The 18,453-nt window shown below is 40.6% G+C and overlaps 1 protein-coding gene across 10 annotated transcripts in view; it reads right to left on the bottom strand.

Moving 5' to 3' along the window:
• Nucleotides 1–1,297: 1,297 nt before the first annotated feature.
• DAG1 (dystroglycan 1) overlaps nucleotides 1,298–18,453 on the bottom strand; it is a 79,417-nt gene continuing 62,261 nt past the window's right edge. For 9 of the 10 annotated variants that reach the window (XM_070738892.1, XM_070738895.1, XM_070738894.1 and 6 more), the window contains one exon: nucleotides 1,298–6,247. In XM_070738892.1, the coding sequence (XP_070594993.1) occupies nucleotides 3,869–6,247 (2,379 nt within the window). In that variant the 3' untranslated portion in view covers nucleotides 1,298–3,868. Of the gene's footprint in view, nucleotides 6,248–8,478; nucleotides 8,531–18,453 lie in introns of all 10 variants that reach the window. The other variant, XM_070738901.1, reaches the window with a different exon arrangement.

An 18,453-nucleotide genomic window follows, 5' to 3' on the forward strand; every position in this document is an offset into this window, starting at 1 on the left:
AAGTGAATATAATTTTCATTGATAAATTGTTCTCACTGAATCTAAATTATCTCCAGTGGTTGCTAGAGAGGAATGATTTCACGGGCTCCTATTCTCCCTCCCCAATCTGTTCTTGCTGGTTGAGGAATCTCACACCATAACAATGGTAGAACTGATGTTTGAAGAAAGCTAGAGAACAATAGGATTCATAGTCCTTGGTTGTTGGGTTATTCTTAGAGATATTTCCTTACCTGAGCAGAGAAAGAAAATGACCAAGGGCAGTGGGGGGAGGGAGCAATGGGAGCAGAATCAATTTCCTGCTGGCATCCCTGTTGAATTTCTTGTGAGAAAGTGGCAGAGAACACCAGAAATCTACCTCCCCTTTCCTCACCCCACCCCCCATGCAAGTGACTGCTACTGGGTGGGAGGGAGCAAGGGATTGCGACTGGTTGGGAAATTTCAAAATGTTAAAAATGAAGTTTTAGTAATGCTAATACTTTTCACCTTTAAAATAGGTCCTTGAGGTTACTTCAGAATGTTAGGATGAATCATGCTTGTGGAGCATTTTCATAGCCAGTGCATAATAATAATAATTAATAATTAATAATAATAATAATAATAATAATAATAATAATAATAATAAAAAAACAATTATCATCATCATCATCATATGTTTGAAATTAACATGGGGAATTCCAGCCTAAGAATCCCAACCATTCAGAAAATATTCCAGAAATATTCCAGAAATGTGGCAGCTCCTTAACGGAGAATTTAATTTAAAGAATAGCATGGAAACTTTAGGACTCTCACTGGTGGAAGGGAGCAGGCAGAATGAAAATAAGTTCATGGCCTCTATTTTTTAAAAAAAATTCCTTTACATTGTTTCTTCCAAGATCTTATCTAACCCTATGATTCTATGTTATATGATTTACAATTGTGTCTGAAGAATCCTTATTTTCCTTAATATAATTTGAAGTTTTGTTATTGTGTTTTCATTATCACTTTTGATCCTTAAATTTCCTGCACTCGCTGGTGGAAGATTTAAGGCAGCTGCAAACTTTTTAAAGCTATTCCCCATCTCATGGCAACTAGGTGTGTTGGCTGAAATTCCCAGTCTCACCCAGCCCCACCTTTGGGAAGGCTTTTGAAATCAACACTAAAAATACCTGGAATTCCTTACAGAATACCACAACATTCTCTCACAGCCATCCCTGTGCAACACAAACAATCTGGGCTGATTCTGCTCTATGGGATGTTTTTCAACTAGTGTGTGCTGAGAATCCTGTGAGTGCAATGGAAGAGCTCTATAACTTCTGAGTTTATAGTAAAGTACACTGGTTTATTTAGTTGATATGTTTCTTTACATAATGCAGAAAACACATTTTAAAATAATTATATAAGGACATAAAAACACATCAGTGGTTGGTGAACACTTTTTAATACAAGATTTTCTCCCACCATTACAGTGTCTAGTGGCATAAACAAACAGCACTGGTGCTTAGGGGAAACCAGCTGATGAGAATGCCATTGTTATTATTCTGTTCACTGCCCCTTCACCTCCGGTTTCTATGGTGACAGGTAGGCCCAGGCCTGAAATTGTTTGCGCTTGCGCATGACCAGTAATAAAGTGGTATCAGTTGCTAGGGACAACGGCACTGTTTGGAAGGCCCTTCAAGCTTGCAGCATTTAGGCTTAGAAGGCTGTGTGTGTTGATAACGTGGGGGACGTCTTGAAATGTGGGCCAGCCAGTAAAGAGGTTGGCATCAAACTGGTACCTCGGGGAGCGGGGAAGAGCAGCTTGCTAACTCACTTCCAGAGTGCATCTGCCCAAATGCACTGTGCCTTACCTGATGCCACTTAAGGATCGTCCTTGACCTCTTTTGGGTGGGGAAAAGTGTCCCAGAGCCTGTCTTCACTTTATAGCAAGCACAGGACAATGTTCAAGCATCAGGAATTGGGGGCGGCCGGGAGGGGGGGGGGCATAAAGAAACTTCCTAGGGCAAATCTATACTGTTACCCTCACTTCAACACATATCCTTCTAGCCCTCTCGGAGTGGGGGCACAGGGCTATGGGGGAGAGCAAAATTAACATTTGCTTTCAGGTTTTAAATTCCGTTCGCATATTTCAAAAGAGATTTGATGAAAAATTACCACCGTAACAAGTTCAGAGGTGAAGGTCATTTTAGCCATTCATCCACTAGCATGTTAAACTGGCCATGTCAGCACACAAAAATACTTTGCAAAACAGTCAATATGGCTTAGAAGTGTCTGCTTTGTGTGCAAAGTCAGCCAGAGGCTGCCCAGCCCCCAGCCAGGGGATGGACTCATTATTGCAAAAGGTTTTTCCTCCCTCTACCCAAAATAGTCTCAAAGGACAAGGAAAAATTAAAAATCCATGCGTAAAATTATTTTGTCTAAAGAAAAAAAAAAGCTGGGAGCAACCCTGGGAGTAGTTCCAACTTCCCAGGAGGAAGTTCAGTTGTTGTTGTTTTTAAAAAGGCAAGAAACTGAGACATGGCTCTAATATTTAAAACAATGACTATGAAAGACCAGAAGAAAAAAGCCTAAAAAAAAAAAAAGTAACATGAGCATAGCATCAGACCCAGTGAATTGATACTAAGAAGCTAAGCTCATACAAACTGCTGGCAGCATTACCACTATTAATTATTTTTTTTATAATTAATAAAATTTGACGCTGTATCAAAAATTTAGTAAAAAAATTAGAGCTGAGAATTCATTGATGTTTATTAAGAACTGCTTCTGGCATCTGTTGTTACTTTTGCCATACGACAGGCTGGTTCTACTGCATCTGTATGCAATAGAAAACAGCGAGGGAGTGAGCTGGGGCAACCAGAACGGTGGGGGACAGACGGGGACGGACAGGGGGTTGTTCCAATACTGTGGGCCCAGGAGGAGGAGTTCATATAAGGAAACCGCATTACACTCCGTAAAAATATTGCATCTTCACCAAAATATCTCAAGAGTGTTTCAAAAGCCAAAGTATGCCTTCCAGATGGAAAAATCTCAGTGCAGCACCATGACCGTTTGCAGTCTACCGATACCACTGTTGGGCCTCCACTTTCCAAGAGGCAGCAACATTACTCCATTAATTCTGCTTTTGATAATGGCAAAGGTACTTCAGACTCCATTGTTAAAAGATATTTGTGCCATCTGTCAAGCAACAGCAGGCTAGAGAAACAAGAGCGCTACAGTTTGCAGAAAGGACCCCAGGTGACGATTGAACTGTATAGTATGTGAAAAAATAGGATTCCTTTGATAAAAAAAGATGGTTCCTCCGCCTGATTGGCATTGGAAACACCCTTTGAGCTTATTTGTAGTAAAGCACTTCCCCCCTCCTTTCCCAAATCTATACAGATATGTTTCAGTAACAGTAATTAAGTGTAAAAACTTAATATTGATTTCACAAAGTCCTCTGAATTTAACTCTTAGGCTGTGTTTCATGTTATGCCCTGTAGCTAGACACACGTGAATAGAAAAGACAGTACAGTTAGTTTTAAAGGCAAACAGCAGAGACCGACCCAGTGTGCCACCCCTAGTGCTGCCTGCATGTCCAGTCTCCCTTTGCACAAAATGCTTTGAGACGCCTGCTGTCAGAAATATTTTGAGCCAAGAAGAGTTTTTCTTCTTCTTCTTCTATGAATAAACAAAACATAAGCTGTTAGGCAAAAATAAAATCAGTGTTCCAAAAGTTCCACAAGCACTCTGGTTTTGCAAATGCACACGGAGAGGGGCCTGCTGGGATCGGGCAATGTTTGAGATGCTGAATGTTGGTTTTCTAGTTGGCAACAGATCTGCAGGCCACTGATCCCGGTAGATAACACTGGTGTGGAACTAAAGGCTCCGTGTCTCCGTGGGTGTCTCTGGTTCATTAAGGAGGGACATAGGGAGGTGGAGACCTGTACGGGGTCATGTTCTTCGGGCGGGAACCTTTACCTTCCATGGGTGTTGTGAAAGGAGGGGGAGGCTGGTAGGGAGGGGCATTAGGGTCTTCATCCCGCAAAGGTGTATATTCTCCTATGACGTCCTGGTTCAAGGGAGTTGTTTCTGGCACATTTTGATTTGGGTACTCAGGGGGAGGGAGAGGAGCCTTTTCTTCCTGCAGAATCAGTGGCATGCTAGAGGAAGGAGGAGGTTTGGAGTCATCCAGCTCATCTGCAAAGATTATTGGCACTCCTTTCTTGATAAAGGTGGCCTGGTCTTCTATAGTGAGTTTGCCTTTCCTCTTTTTGCGATAACAAATCATAGCAATAATGCCAGCTATAAGCAAAATGGCTGCCACCACCACTGCAGGAATTACGGTGTGCAGGTAAACATCGTCTTCGCTTGTCTTTTCCGGATCTCGTGCAACTATTTCTGTGGGACGTACAGTTGTAGGGAACCCCTCTTTAGTCACAGGAATGAACTGAATGTGTTTGCAGCTACCGGCACCAACTACAGAAATATTGATGGGCTTAAATTCTGGTTCTAGGGTATTTGAAAAAACTGTGCTTGGAACTCCAGAATCGTCAGAAATTTTTCTACTCAAGATGAGAATCTTTTCTTTGGGGCATGGATCCAAAGGCAGAGTATTATTTGTCCATTCAACTAAAATTGAACCTTTACCAATATTCTCTATGGTAATAGTACTACTGTTTCTATCACCAAGAGCAAAAGCCAACTTCTTTACCAACATAATTTTTTTATTAATGTCATTGGCGACTGTATTATGGTCTCCATGGAATCTGGCCTTAAATTTAACTGGAGGTATCTCCTCATCTTCAAGAGTGTGGACAAATATTTCAAAAGCATCCACGGCTGAAAGGCCACCTTTGTCTGTAGCATGCATAAAAAACTCATGTCTGCCTTCATGGGTGTGATTAGGTAATCCGTACATTAGTTGACTAGTGCTATTGAACTGCACCCAGGAGCTTTCCTCCAGCACTTTCTCATTTTCTAGTTTCATAGTCAGTTGTAGTTTATCAGTGGTAGTGTCTTCTTTGTCATAGAAAGTGTCGGAAGGTATTTTGAGCTCAAAGTATGTGCCTACCCATGCATCTACCCTGTCAATATGATTTTTCAATACCGGTGGATCATTGGGCACACGGGGAATTCCAGCGGCAGTAGTTCGAACACGAGTTTTTGGTGAAACTGTTTTTTCAATGAGGGTTGGCTTAGTAGTCCGAGGAGGCTTTGAAGGTCGAGGAGTTTTTGAAGGTCTTGGTCTTCGTGTTGTTCCTGTATCAGTTGTTGAGGGTGTTGATACTTTTGGAGTTGTACCTTTTGGTTTCTTTGTCGTGGGAGGTGTAACAACAGCAGTAGGTTCTAACGGCCCAGGCATTGTTGGTCGAATCTGGCCAGAAGTAACAGTACCTCCTTCTGTTCTGGTTGGCGGAACTGGGGCAAGAGTGGGTGTCTGAACAATAGCACCTCTTGTTCTAATAGTAGCTGTGGGTTTCTTAGGCAATGGCACAGGCTCTCTTACCGGAGGCGCTGTCGTTTCGGTAGGCGGTGCAATGGCGGGAGATGTTGGTGTTGGAACAATTCTAATTGGTGGTTCTTGGGGGGCAGATGTTGGGGGTCCAACAGCAGTCACAGGTGTTGGTGTAGCATTAATCTGCCGTCTTATTCTCTTTGGAAGATTAGGTTTTTTGTTTGCAATGTGCCAACCAACCACAGGGTAACCAAGATGAGCAGACATTGTTCCTTCCTTTGCTGGAGACTCAACGTTACTTATGTTGGGAACACTGCTTTGGCTCAGCGAACAACCCAGTTTCCATGATAGCAAGGCTCCATTTTCTACCACCTTCTTAGCATTCCCTGGTCCAGCCATGAAGGCTGACATGTCAAAGAGTCTATTATTTACAACAGGAACTAATTTCATGTTATAAAGCTCCACTTCTGAGAAGGTTTTCATTCTGTTCAAAAGTTCAATCCTCTGCTTTGGTGTCATTTTTGTTAAGTCAGCATCCAAAATTACAGTCAAGATGGTGACTGGTTCCTCAGCGCTACACACAAATGGTGTTGCTTCATTCACATCTTGTAAAGCCACCCGTACCGACTGAGGTTCATTATGATCTTCAGGATGAACTTCGATGGAAAAGACATTGGTGGTTTGGGGCACATAGCTTCCATTAGATACCAGATGCACTGCAGTCACTGAGATATAATGAATGCCTTTATCTGTTTCAAGTGGGAGACCTTCCAAGGTTCTGCTCTCAGGTTCCCAGTGCAACCAAGAAGGCAAGGATTCTTTTCCAGCTTCAGCAATCTATTAAAATGAAGAAGAAGAAAATGACAGCTACATTATTCTTTAGAAAGCAATAATGCACAAAATGCAAAACACATTTTAGAAATTCTCCTAAGGAAAATATGGATGCTGTTGAAAAGCTATAGGAAACTACATTTTGTATCTCCCCATGTGCCAAAACTATGAAATTTTTTGGCTTACTATGAATTAATTCTTCCTCCCCCTTAAAAATGGGTAAACAAACATAGAAGGTTCTGTCAGTTGGGATCTCTGGTTTCTTTTTACCAAACCATGAAGCCTTCTGAGTTTGTTTTTCCAGTAGGGAATTTCCTTTTTCATACATCTTAGTAAACAGACCATCATACGCTTCTGTAGTTTGTTCAGCAATGTTTTACAGTCTTAAAATGGTTTGTATTTTTACTTATATTATTTTGAATTGCAAGCAGCTTAAAGTCATTTACTGAGATGGTTGGCCTCTTGAATGACTGAATGAATGAACAAATGAATGAATGAAATTATTGCCATTTGAGTGGGAATGACTGAGCTGCAAGAATGCAACTTTTAATAGTAAACCAAGAATACATAAAATATCTGAAAACCATTAGACACTGTTTTTATGTCTGCTTAGTTGCCTGTGTTGAGTAAAAGTCCTCTACCAAAAATTAATCTTTGTATAGTTGAAAATAAATGAATTGAGAGAAAAAGGAATATTATCTTTCATAAAGGATTAGGAAAAATAATACAATTGCTTACTCTTAAACTTTCATAGGCTTATTTGGGAAACTGGGATAATGTCACAGTGTGGCCCACATAATTAAGGTAACTCTTGAAGGATAAGGTTCTTTTTGATTTGGCAGTTTCTTAAAACAAAGTTTTAACCCTGACTCTGCAGCAAGAGTCCTATTGTAATAGTAATAAAAATGAAGGAATCTGGGCTGGCATTGCAATGGCTCAAGAGTTGATGCTGGGCTTGTCAGTACAGACTTAGGTGTTGGACAACAGTATAAACATATATCTTCACCTAGTTCCTGCCCACCTAGCAGTTTGAAAGCAAACAAATGTGAGTAGATAAATAGGTACCACGTTAGTGGGAGGAAAAAGTTTAAGTTTAATCAGATTTGTATGCCGCCCCTCTCCGCAGACTCGGGGCGGCTCACAGCAATAGCAATACAATGTAAGACAAATCCAATATTTAAATTACAATTTAAAAAACCCCACAAGTTAAAACCAATCATACACACTAGCGTACCATGCATAAATTTTATAAGCCTAGGGGGAAGGAACATGTCAATTCCCCCATGCCTGACGACAGAGGTGGGTTTTAAGGAGCTTACGAAAGGCTAGGAGGGTGGGGGCAACTCTGATATCTGGGGGGAGTTGGTTCCAAAGGGTCGGGGCTGCCACAGAGAAGGCTCTTCCCCTGGGTCCCGCCAAACGACATTGTTTAGTTGACGGGACCCGGAGAAGGCCAACTCTGTGGGACCTAACTGGTCGCTGGGATTTGTGCAGTCCTTCATGACACCGTGCTGGCTACATGACCACAGAAACGTCTTCAGACAAAGCTGGCTCATATCAATTAGTGATGAGCACTGCACCCCCTATGGTTGACAATGACTACAGAGTAAAAATCCACAGGAACTCCTTTCCTTCCTTTCATATTGTTCTGACTGAAAATATGTAGACACACCACTGATAATAGACCAGGACCTAAGCAATGCCTATGTGACATAGAAGTTTGAAAACCTGTACAGAACTGAAGGATAGTTTATTTATTGTTGATTTCCTAACCTCATCTACACATGTACTCAAAACATCAAAAACATTTATATTTCAAGTGAATTATTTATTTCATTTCATTTTCAGCTTTTTAAAATTAGTTTTGCAGCAATAATAAAATACAATAATATACAAAAAACACTGCTGTCTTTGTCAAATAGACAAAACCAATTTTAAAAATGGCACTACAATTAAAGCAGTGTAACTATTCAACTATTAAAGGGACCAAATGGTCTTTTCAAGGAATGTTTTAACTTTTCCTGTAGATATCCATGTTCTCTCCGACTTTAAGCTTGGGAGGTTAATTATTGGGTTTATTTAATTCTAATCCTATGATTAGAAGTGGAATATTTTTAGACCATAGAATGTTTGTGTTTTGTTTGTCTTTGGTTGTTATGATTTTGTTTTGGCTTTATGTCTTGTTTGCTGCCTGTGGTTGTATACATTGTAACCTATGTATAAAATTATAAACATACATTTTTGGCACTGCCACCTTCTAGCATATTCAGCCATTTTCACCAGGGCAACCTGAACAGGAAACAGAAAGTTCCAGCACAAAAGAAACATTATGCGTGTGCTATGTATTATATAGGAATGCTTGAATTAGACATTTGAAGCGATAAAACAGAGTTGGGTCTATTTTAAAATATCAGTAATCTTGCTGATCCAAATTTTTTGCAGACAAATTCTATCATTCCAGAAGAAATAATTCAGACTTTAATTTTTTTTGTTGCTATTAAAATAACAGCCAAAAAAAAAAAAAATCAAAGGAAACAAAACACAAAAATACATATAATATCACTGATTACATAAAAGAATGTTCTTTTATGTAATCAGTCATAAGTTAAGGACTAGTTTTTACAGATATTTGTTCTCTATCAATCAATTTGGTATGCAAACGTTAAGGGCTGAGTGGCATAAAGAGTTAAGAGGTTCTTATATTGCCTAGAAAATGAGTGTCTTAACTTCTATAGCAAGAGTGTCATTGGATCTTTAACTATGAAATATACTACAAAAGATAATATTTAGAATTTATTGGACCCATTACGTCTGTACAGAAAAGGACTGTCCAGGACACCATTCTGCTGGAGATATAATAAAGACAATGCTTCTTTAAAACATATGTTTTACAATGACTTATTACATTTATTAAGAGAATGTAATGGACTAGTATTCTCTTAATACGAATAGCCGCCCTGAGTCCCTATGGGATTGGGCGGCATAGAAGTCAAATCAAATCAAATCAAATCAAATCAAATCAATAGTAAGAGGATTCTCCATCCCCTTATTATAACTAAGACTAATACTACAACATTGGAAATATGAATGTATGGCCTATTTACTCAATGGATTGAAGATTCTCACTACTTATGAGCGGATTGTCTATAATGTAGGCTTTGTATGGATAAGTATAATGAAATATGGGACTTGTTTCGACAAAATATAGCAACTTAAAAAAAAGAATATATTGGGACTACATTTTATTTTTTCTGTTGTATTTTTTTCATTTATATTTTAAGTGTTTGATATGTACAGTCCTGTATTCTTTTTTAAATAATTCAGACACCTTATTTTCTTTCTTTAGTGAGCTTAACCACAATAGCTACAAATTTAAAAGTACTGCAATCACCACCATTTGCATTTAAGGTCTGTAAATTCTTTTCCTAGCCTTTCTTATGGTAGAAGTAACTTTATCACAGTGAATATGAAAATGAATCATTCTAAGAATACTAGGACTAAAATGAGTGCCTACTCAATATCCCCCAATTTAGGAATGAAAGCATAACATAAGCAAAAATAGCACTTCAATATTCAGAAGGCTATAATGAGAGTTAACTTCTCCTAGTTTTTTCCTTCTTCAATTTCACTCTTCCATTCTCTCTAAAGAGAAGTGGCTTAAATACCTCTTTCCAACTCTTATAACTCTAAAGGAAAAGCTTAACTCACGCTATTTAGAATTACAATCCCTGAAATATTGGACTGTATTAGATCATTTTAAAAACCTTCAAAGGCACAATTTAAGGAGGAAAATAAATTATGTTTATGTACATTATATCTTGGCAGAAAGTGAAAATGTCTGGAAAACTCATTTATCCTGCAGCTGATTTGACTAACTTTTATTTAAGTGTTCAGAGCATTATAAAGAAGATGGCTGTTTTTGCAAACATTTATAAACTATGGTAAAATAAAATGTGTGCAAATGTATGATTAGCATAATGGATTCGGTTTATTGTTCCACAGATTTCACTTCACATGTCTCTGGGTTGCCTTTCAAAAATTTAAGATTTTGTAGAAACAGTCCACAATGAAATGAATTACTTTAAAATGAAAAGAAGGGAGGAATAGCTTTTCTCTGAAATTTTGTCGTAATTCTATAATCAATTCTTCAGTAATATAGTTACTGTATTTTTTGAATTATAAAACGCACCTCCCTCTCCCCACTCCCCAAAAGAGACTGAACATTGGGGTGCATCTTTTACTCTGTATGTAGTTTTTTCCAAAACTTTTCCCCCCCAGCCCTAACAAGGTGCTAACGGCTCTTACCACTTGCAGGTTTTTTCAATGCTACTCCCTCTGAAAAATGTTTTTTTCATCTAACCTGGGGATAAAATATTGCGCTGAAGCTGACCGGACTAAGGATAGTAGTAATAACTGGTAGGTGTTGTCCCCCCCCCCCAATTTTCCTCCCAAAAACTCTGATGTGTCTTATACACCGGTGCGTTTTATTAAAAAAATATGGTACATTCAATACACAGAGTGCATTGCAACTGGCTGCTGTTTATCTTCTTGCTAAATACACTGTCAGTGTTACCAACAGACGGACAAGAACTGACCAATTTCCCATAAATCCCACATCATCTTGTACTCAGCAGCAATCACCTGCCCAAACACTCCATAGCACAGATGCATGCATCAGACTGCAGCACCTCATTATGACTGCCTCGCCTTCCCTGCCCCTAACCCAGCTTGGCTGGGGGTCTCTGTGGGTAGGAAGAAAGACTGAGAGGGCCCACCGAGGTCAAGGGGCGCCGTGGCGGGGGTGGGTGAGGCGCGCACTTGCTGAGGCGAGGCGGTGGTGCTGGGCAAAGCTTCAGTTGCCTTGGCGCTTCTGGAGGCAGCGGACAGCCCAAGGGCGACATCCGGGTGCTTCTCTCCGGGTGCGAGTAATCCATCCAGGCGTCTCATGATCCACCGAGGGGGAAGCATAGCATTACTTTTCCTCAGCTGGCAGAGCCCGCCTGAATGCGCTTGGGGGCATCCTAAGGCAGGATCCTCCCCTTGTCCCCCCCATTTGCCCCCTGCCCTCAGAGCCCCCGTTTGGCTGAAGGAGCAGGTGGAGGGGGAGCTGGGGCGCTTGGAAGGAGCCTCCTACTGAAGGGCCTGGCCCGAAGGGGGGGCGGACCATGCTGCCTTTGCATCTCTCTTCCAAGAGCTGGAGCACCTACTGAGCACTGGGGAGGGGGCTGGGTTCATGGAGGGGAAGGCCCTTATGGAGAAAGAGGAGGGAGGGGAGAAAAGGAAGGAAGAGTGAGGAAGAAAGAGTGAGGGAAGGAGGGAGAGAGAGAGAGAGAGAGAGAGACAAAGAAATAGAACTAGAGAGGGACAAAGAGAGAGAAAAGAGAGAGAGGGAGAGAAAAAAGAGAGGGGGAGGGAGAGAAATAGAGATAAAAGGAGGAAGAGAGAAAAAGAGAAAAAGAGAAAAAGAAAGAGAAAAGAAGAAGGAAGAGAGAAAGAGAAGGAAAGGAAGGAAGAAAGAAAGGAAGGAAGGGAGAGAGGCAAAGATAAATAGAAAGGGGGGGAGGAAGAGAGAAAGAGAGAGGGGGAGGGAAGGAGGGAGAGAGAGAAAGAGAGAGTGAGGAAGAAAAAGAGAGAAGGGAGGGCAGGAAGGAAGGCAAGAGAAATAGAGAGAAAGGGAGGAAGAGAGAGAGAGAAAAAGAAAGAGAAAAAAATTTTGCATTATTTTTTTTGCCAAACACCCCCCCCCCCCTCCCGGCTCAATGGTGTCCCTCTTTGCCAATGCTAAAATCTGGTCACTTTAGACTAGGGGGATGCTGCAATGGACCTCACTGTTTTCAATGCCCTTGTAGCTTTGGGCAATCACCGTTGTAAGTCGAGGATTACCTGTATTGCCATCTGTTGGGGATTTACAACCCTGGAGGCATTATTTTATCAGGTAACCAAGAGTTGAGTTCAATTTATAGATTTAAAAAACCCATCTCATATCTGCAAATAGGAAAAATGTGACATTTACCAATTAGACTATTTGACATGTCATCTCACTGTTAACATACAAAATTCTTAATTCAAGAAGAAAGCTACTAAGTCTAGTACTCTCTAATGAAACTTATTTTGCACTGTAGTTTACTAAGTAAAATTTCTTCTCTATCTTTCCAATGATAATTTGTAATGTAGAAATTTATAGTACTGCTATCAAATTCCTGATATGTAATCTTACATCTAATTAGAATTCAGCTCATGAAAGATTCATCTTTTATTTTAAAACAGTACGGTTACAGGTAAAAAGTACTGTAGTTAAGAAATGAATAACTTTTAAGACACAGCAAATGTTTGGAAATATGGGTATTAAAGTTTGTGTGTAAAACATTCTGCCTGACAGGCTTGGCTGACGTCATGTATTTTATGATAGTACTGAACATGCTGCTAATTTATTAGCATTCTATGTAATAATAAATACATTTTAATTATACCAGACAATGCAGCAAAAAACACCACCGCCACCAACTATGCTCAAAGATCCAGTGTTGTTTCCACACTGAACTGCTAACTTAGTTCTCTTCATATACATCATCTCAGAAGTTCTATCATATCATGAAATGTTGAATAAGAAAAATATGATGGGCTCTCCAAACATATCAGGTACTATTTCACAGCAAAAGTCACATGAAATAAATATCTGCAGATTATTAGAGGGATTGTATTTTTTCCCAACAAAAGAGACACCTATATAATCTCCATATTCTTATGTCTGGAAAAAGTATCCCTTTAAGATGAATGCTTTCATAGAAAAATAAGAAAATCCTCAATTTTGTATAAATTATTTGAAAGGTAAGACTACAATCTTATGTAGGCCTATTTGAAAACACACTTTAATACAGAATTCACTTCTAAGTCTATGTTCAAAGGCTGAGTCTGAAATAACAATCTGGAATTTTCCTGAAGCAAGGCATACTAGCTACCAAGTAGTACATTTTTTTTCTCCAACAAAGTAATTTCCATGCAGCTTAACAAGCAAAATAAAAGATGTCTAATTAGAGAATTAAATGCTGAGTGGTCAGAGGTAGCTCATGAGATAGAAATAAAAGATAAGCCATCCGGGTTCAATGGACAACCCTGGGGAGTACATCCTGGAGTTTAGATTCTTTCAATAATAAATAGTATAAAGGTTGGCTTTTATAATTCTTCACATCTGAAGCCAGATATCTCAGCAATCGTCTTCCCAAATAGTTCTCAGATACATCAATAAGTGGCCCTTAAATAACAGTACTGCATTTCTAAAATATACTTCTGTTTATACATTGAGTCTGTCATCTGCACCTCTATAACTGTCTGGTTTGGTTCTGCAACCCAACAAAACCAACACAGACTTCAGAGGATAATCAGAACTGTAGAAAAAACAACTGCTGCCAATCTGCCTTCCACTGAGGACCTATATACTGCACGAGTCAAAAAGAGGGCTGTGAAAATATTTACTGACCCCTCGCATCCTGGACATAAATTGTTTCAACTCCTACCTTCAAACCGTTGCTATAGAGCACTGCACACCAAGACAACTAGACACAAGAACAAGTTTCCCCCCCGAATGCCATCACTCTGCTAAACAAATAATTCCCTCAACACTATCAAACTTTTTACTAAGTCTGCACTTCTATTTCTACTAGTTTTTTCTCATCATTCCTATCACCCATTTCCTCCCACTCAGGACTGTATGACTATAACTGGTTGCTTGTGTCCTAAGATTTTTATTAATATTGTTTCTTCATTGTTTATTTGACCCCTATGACAATCGCTAACTGTTGTATCACATGTTTCTTGACAAATCTATATTTTCTTTTATGTACACTGGGAGAATATGCACCAAGACAAATTCCTTGTGTGCCCAATCACACTTGGCCAATAAAGAATTCTATTCTATTCTGTTTGAGAAATAAATTTTTCAGGAAAGTATTTAATAACTTTTTAAAAAATGTCTAAAATCCAACAGAGGTCTGTTTGTATACTGTTATTTTTCTGACTTCCCATCACATTCCACTGTTATAATCTGCCTTTCCTAATATTCCTGAAAAGTCACTGTAAACTCATGGGCCAGATAGATATTACCTCCCAGAGTTCAGTGCATGGAAGCTGTTACAATTTTAAAAAAATCTTAAATTCTATATAAAATTTTGATTTGAAAATAATACATTTTAAAACATACTTATCCAAAGTAATTTATCCCAAATACTGTGTGTGTGTGGGTGTGTGTATAATCCCAGAAACAATTCAACCATATCCTTTTCTTTCTTGCTCAGTAAAGTAAAACGCTGCAGCAGTTTGAGAAAGATGAAGTGTGAATACGCATTCTGCCAACTTAAAAATACTTCAGCAATGCCACCATATTTGAGAGGACATTCATTAGTCCCTACATGAAAAATTGCATATTACATTTCCTAAGACACTAAGCCTTTGCTGTTGATAGAGACAGACAGATAAAGATATAGCACTTTTACAGCACTTTAAAGTTAAAAAAACCCCCTCATATTATTATTTCAAAAATTTTCTCAATAGCCCTATAATGAAGGTCAGGGATGCTATTTGTGTACTGTATAAAGCTTTCATCAAAAAGATAGCAGCTTGTTTAAGACCATACTGTAGACTTATAATTAAAGCAAATGTGATGCTCGTTTCTAAAAATAGGTTCTAACCCAGAAAAGTTGCAACACTAATCCACTCTTCAAGAATTGTAAAAAGAATGTACAAAGTTGGGGATCAGTTTGTATTATGTATTATAGATCTCAATAGGATCAGGAACAGTCAGTCATCCAGGTAGTCCTTGACTTACAATCATCCATACAGCCATTTAGTGATCATTCGAAATTACAAGAGCAACGAAAAAAGTGACACGACTGCTTTTCACACAGGACTGTTGCAGCATCCCCATGGTCATACAATCACAACTAAGATGCTTGGCAACTGGTTCGTACTTATGACAGCTGCAATGTCCCATAGTCATGTGATCATTTTTTGCAGGCAGTCAATGGGGAAGACAGATTCACTTGTTACTTACTTAATAACTGCAGTGGTTCATTTAACCACTTGACGAATACCTGTACTGCACTACAAATGTACTGTTCCAGTTTAGAAAGCGTTGAAAGGATGATGTATCCCTATCTTCCTTTATGTTTTGTTCCAGCAATTTATGAACAAAGCATACAGGTACTGGCTCTCTGTAAACCATGATTCACTAATCAAAGCTCGTCTTGAGAATGCACACTTCCTGATCTATGGTTTTTCTTTCTGTGCCACTACAGTGATCCCTCGATTATCGCGAGGGTTCCGTTCCAAGACCCCTCGCGATAATCGATTTTTCGCTATGTAGGGTTGCGGAAGTAAAAACACCATCTGCGCATGCGCACCCTTTTTTTCATGGCCGCGCATGCGCAGATGGTGGAGTTTGCGTGGGCGGCGGGGAAGACCCAGGGAAGGTTCCTTCGGCCGCCCAGCAGCTGATCTGCTCGGCAGCGCAGCAGCAGCGAGCAGACGAAGATCGGGGTTTCCCCGCCGCCCACGCAAAGGGGAAACCCCGATCTTCGTCTGCTCGCTGCTGCTGCGCTGCCGAGCAGATCAGCTGCTGGGCGGCCGAAGGAACCTTCCCTGGGTCTTCCTCGCTGATGCCCCCGCTCGCCCGCCGCCCGCCAGCAAGAGGGGGAGAGATAGAGAAAGAGAGAGAAGGAAAGAAAGAGATGAGAAGGAGGAAGAGAGTGTGAGAGAGGAAGAAGCAAGATAGAGAAAGAGAGAGAGAAAGAAAGATGAGAAAGGAAGGAAGAGAGTGACGTCATCGGGTGGGAAAAATTGCGATATAGCGTTTCGCGAAGAACGAGATCGCGAAAATCGAGGGATCACTGTACTTGCACAGAAGATAGAAACTTTTTTTAAAAAAGTTTAAACCTGCTCTTATTTAAGAGGCAAATTGATTGGAATTACCTGTAATTTAGGAAAAATTAGAAGGCACAGAGCCAGATCATTTTAATTACAGTAAAGTAACAAGATTTCTGGGAGACTACTTTTTCTCCCTCGTTTCTTTTTACCACCACTCTACATTCCTTACACACTACAGTACCATGGCACTGGAGGCTTTATGTGGAATGTAGGGATTCCATAGGGCCTTACTACAGAAGCCTTCTTTGCCTGCTACTTACTCTGCTTTCCTCAGGGTAACGTTTTTTCTATTGCTAAACGCCTATTTTCAACACACAGCCCCCACAGCCATGAGAGGGCAATATGTGAGAAACATATTCTTAGCGAACCGGGATTTCAAGTATTGGGACTATATACTTGCCATATAAAAGCTTCCCTCTATTCTGCTATGCAAATTAACTTAGATATGCACATTTCTCTAGATTTAAAGCAGAAATTCATCATTGTTCCTGCATCTGATACCAGTGACAGAGCTCCACAAGGCATACCAAAAGTCAAGCATATCATGTATCATGGTGTTCTTTTCAAGATGATTTGCATAGCACAGTCTTACCCTAAGAATGTGAGCTATCAAGTAGCAAAGAGGCTTTCCAGTCCTTTCTCTGAGTAGAAGATGAATTATGAACAAAGTAAAAGGGGCGTTAATCTTACCTGATATTCCTTTTCTCATCAGGTGGAGCCAGCATTCAATATAGGTTGTTCTCATCCACATAGAATGAGGACCAAGTCTTGTTTCTTGTTTTGAAGGATCCGTCCTCCTAGGATCCAGCTTTGATGAATCCCAAGAAGCAGTCTCAACATGGCTGCCCACTGGACACAGTCATTAGCAAATAATCTCCCTTCCTGTAAACCACCAGGGTGGAATGCTGGCTCTATCTGATGAGAATGAAAAAAGGAGGCCGACAAAGAGGCCTTGGCTGGTGAGCCTTGATAAGGGTCTGTTCAGTTTGTTTGTCTCCAGGTCATAACAACTCTTCTGATTCTTCCAGAATAGCTGTAGGTGTATATAGGGCCACCACCAGGGTGTCGAAGGAAGAGAGGTCAACTCCAGGGCCTCATTGAAGGGCTTGCGATCAGCCAAGGAAGGCATAGGCCCTGGTGCCAGAGCAGAGCATTGTCTCTGTATGTTGTCCAGGAACAGCTGTGGGACCAGGACAAAGTTCACCTCCGTTGTGACACCGGGTCAGCGGAGACCAGAACTGGATCCAAACCCGCAATCGAGCAGGTCTTGTAAAGCAAGGATTTGAAGAGCCACGGTGGAAAAAGAGCAGTGGAAACCTGTTGGTCTTGCGGCAGGCCTTTGGCCTCCGACAGCTTGTAGTCTCCCTGATCCCAATCCATCAGGGAAGCCCCAATGTCCTCCTCCAACACCTCAAAGCAGTAGTTCGGACTCGGCCTGGCAGGGACCCAGTCCTGAGGTGGGACTTCTCAGCATCCACAAGAGAAGACCTGCCCAATTATAGGCATGCAGCCAGAACCTGCTGAACAGCAGCCGCCATCAGCAACTGTAAATTGGTAGGGTGCAACTGGACCTGGGCCCCTGCAATGGAGTCCCCTGATGAGGAGGGCACAACCAGACTCCCAGAACCTTGGGGGACCCTGGCAGCTGTCGAGCGAGAGGGTCCAGGGAAGCCAGCTGATCCCCAAATGTCAACATTATCTCTGGTGTTTAGAGCCAGATCATCCAGAACCAGATGTTCCCCTGAAGGAGGTATGACTTGCTCGGCCTCTGGGGCCCTTGAAGATGTGCTGTACTTAAACTTTGATGTTGGTCTTTCTAATATTAAAGTTGGAAAGTTCTGTGTGATTACAAAAGCTGATGATGACTATGATAGCAGAAAGAGAAGCCAAGTGAAGGAAGAACACAATAACTAGACAGCATGTAAGATTCTTAAATATTACGATTGTTTTATATTATATTTTATATTTTATTTTATTTTTTGTATGCCACCCCTCTCCGAGGACTCAGGGCAGCTCACAAAACATCCAAGAAAACAGTATACAATAACATTCTAAACCCATTCTAAAAACCCTGGAACATTAAAAATTGTTCATTCACATTTGAACCACAAGCACACCTCATACTAGTTGGCCAGAGACTAGGGTTTAGTGACCCCAAGCTTGGCGGCATAAGTAGGTTTTCTTTTTATGGAAGGAAAGGAGGGTGAGAGCAGTTTGAATCTCTGGGAGGAGCTGATTCCAGAGGGCCGGGCCCCCCACAGAGAAGGCTCTTCCCCTAGACCCGCCAAGCAACA

The sequence above is a fragment of the Erythrolamprus reginae genome, chromosome 2 (genome assembly GCF_031021105.1).
Source record: "Erythrolamprus reginae isolate rEryReg1 chromosome 2, rEryReg1.hap1, whole genome shotgun sequence".
NCBI lineage: Eukaryota > Metazoa > Chordata > Lepidosauria > Squamata > Dipsadidae > Erythrolamprus > Erythrolamprus reginae.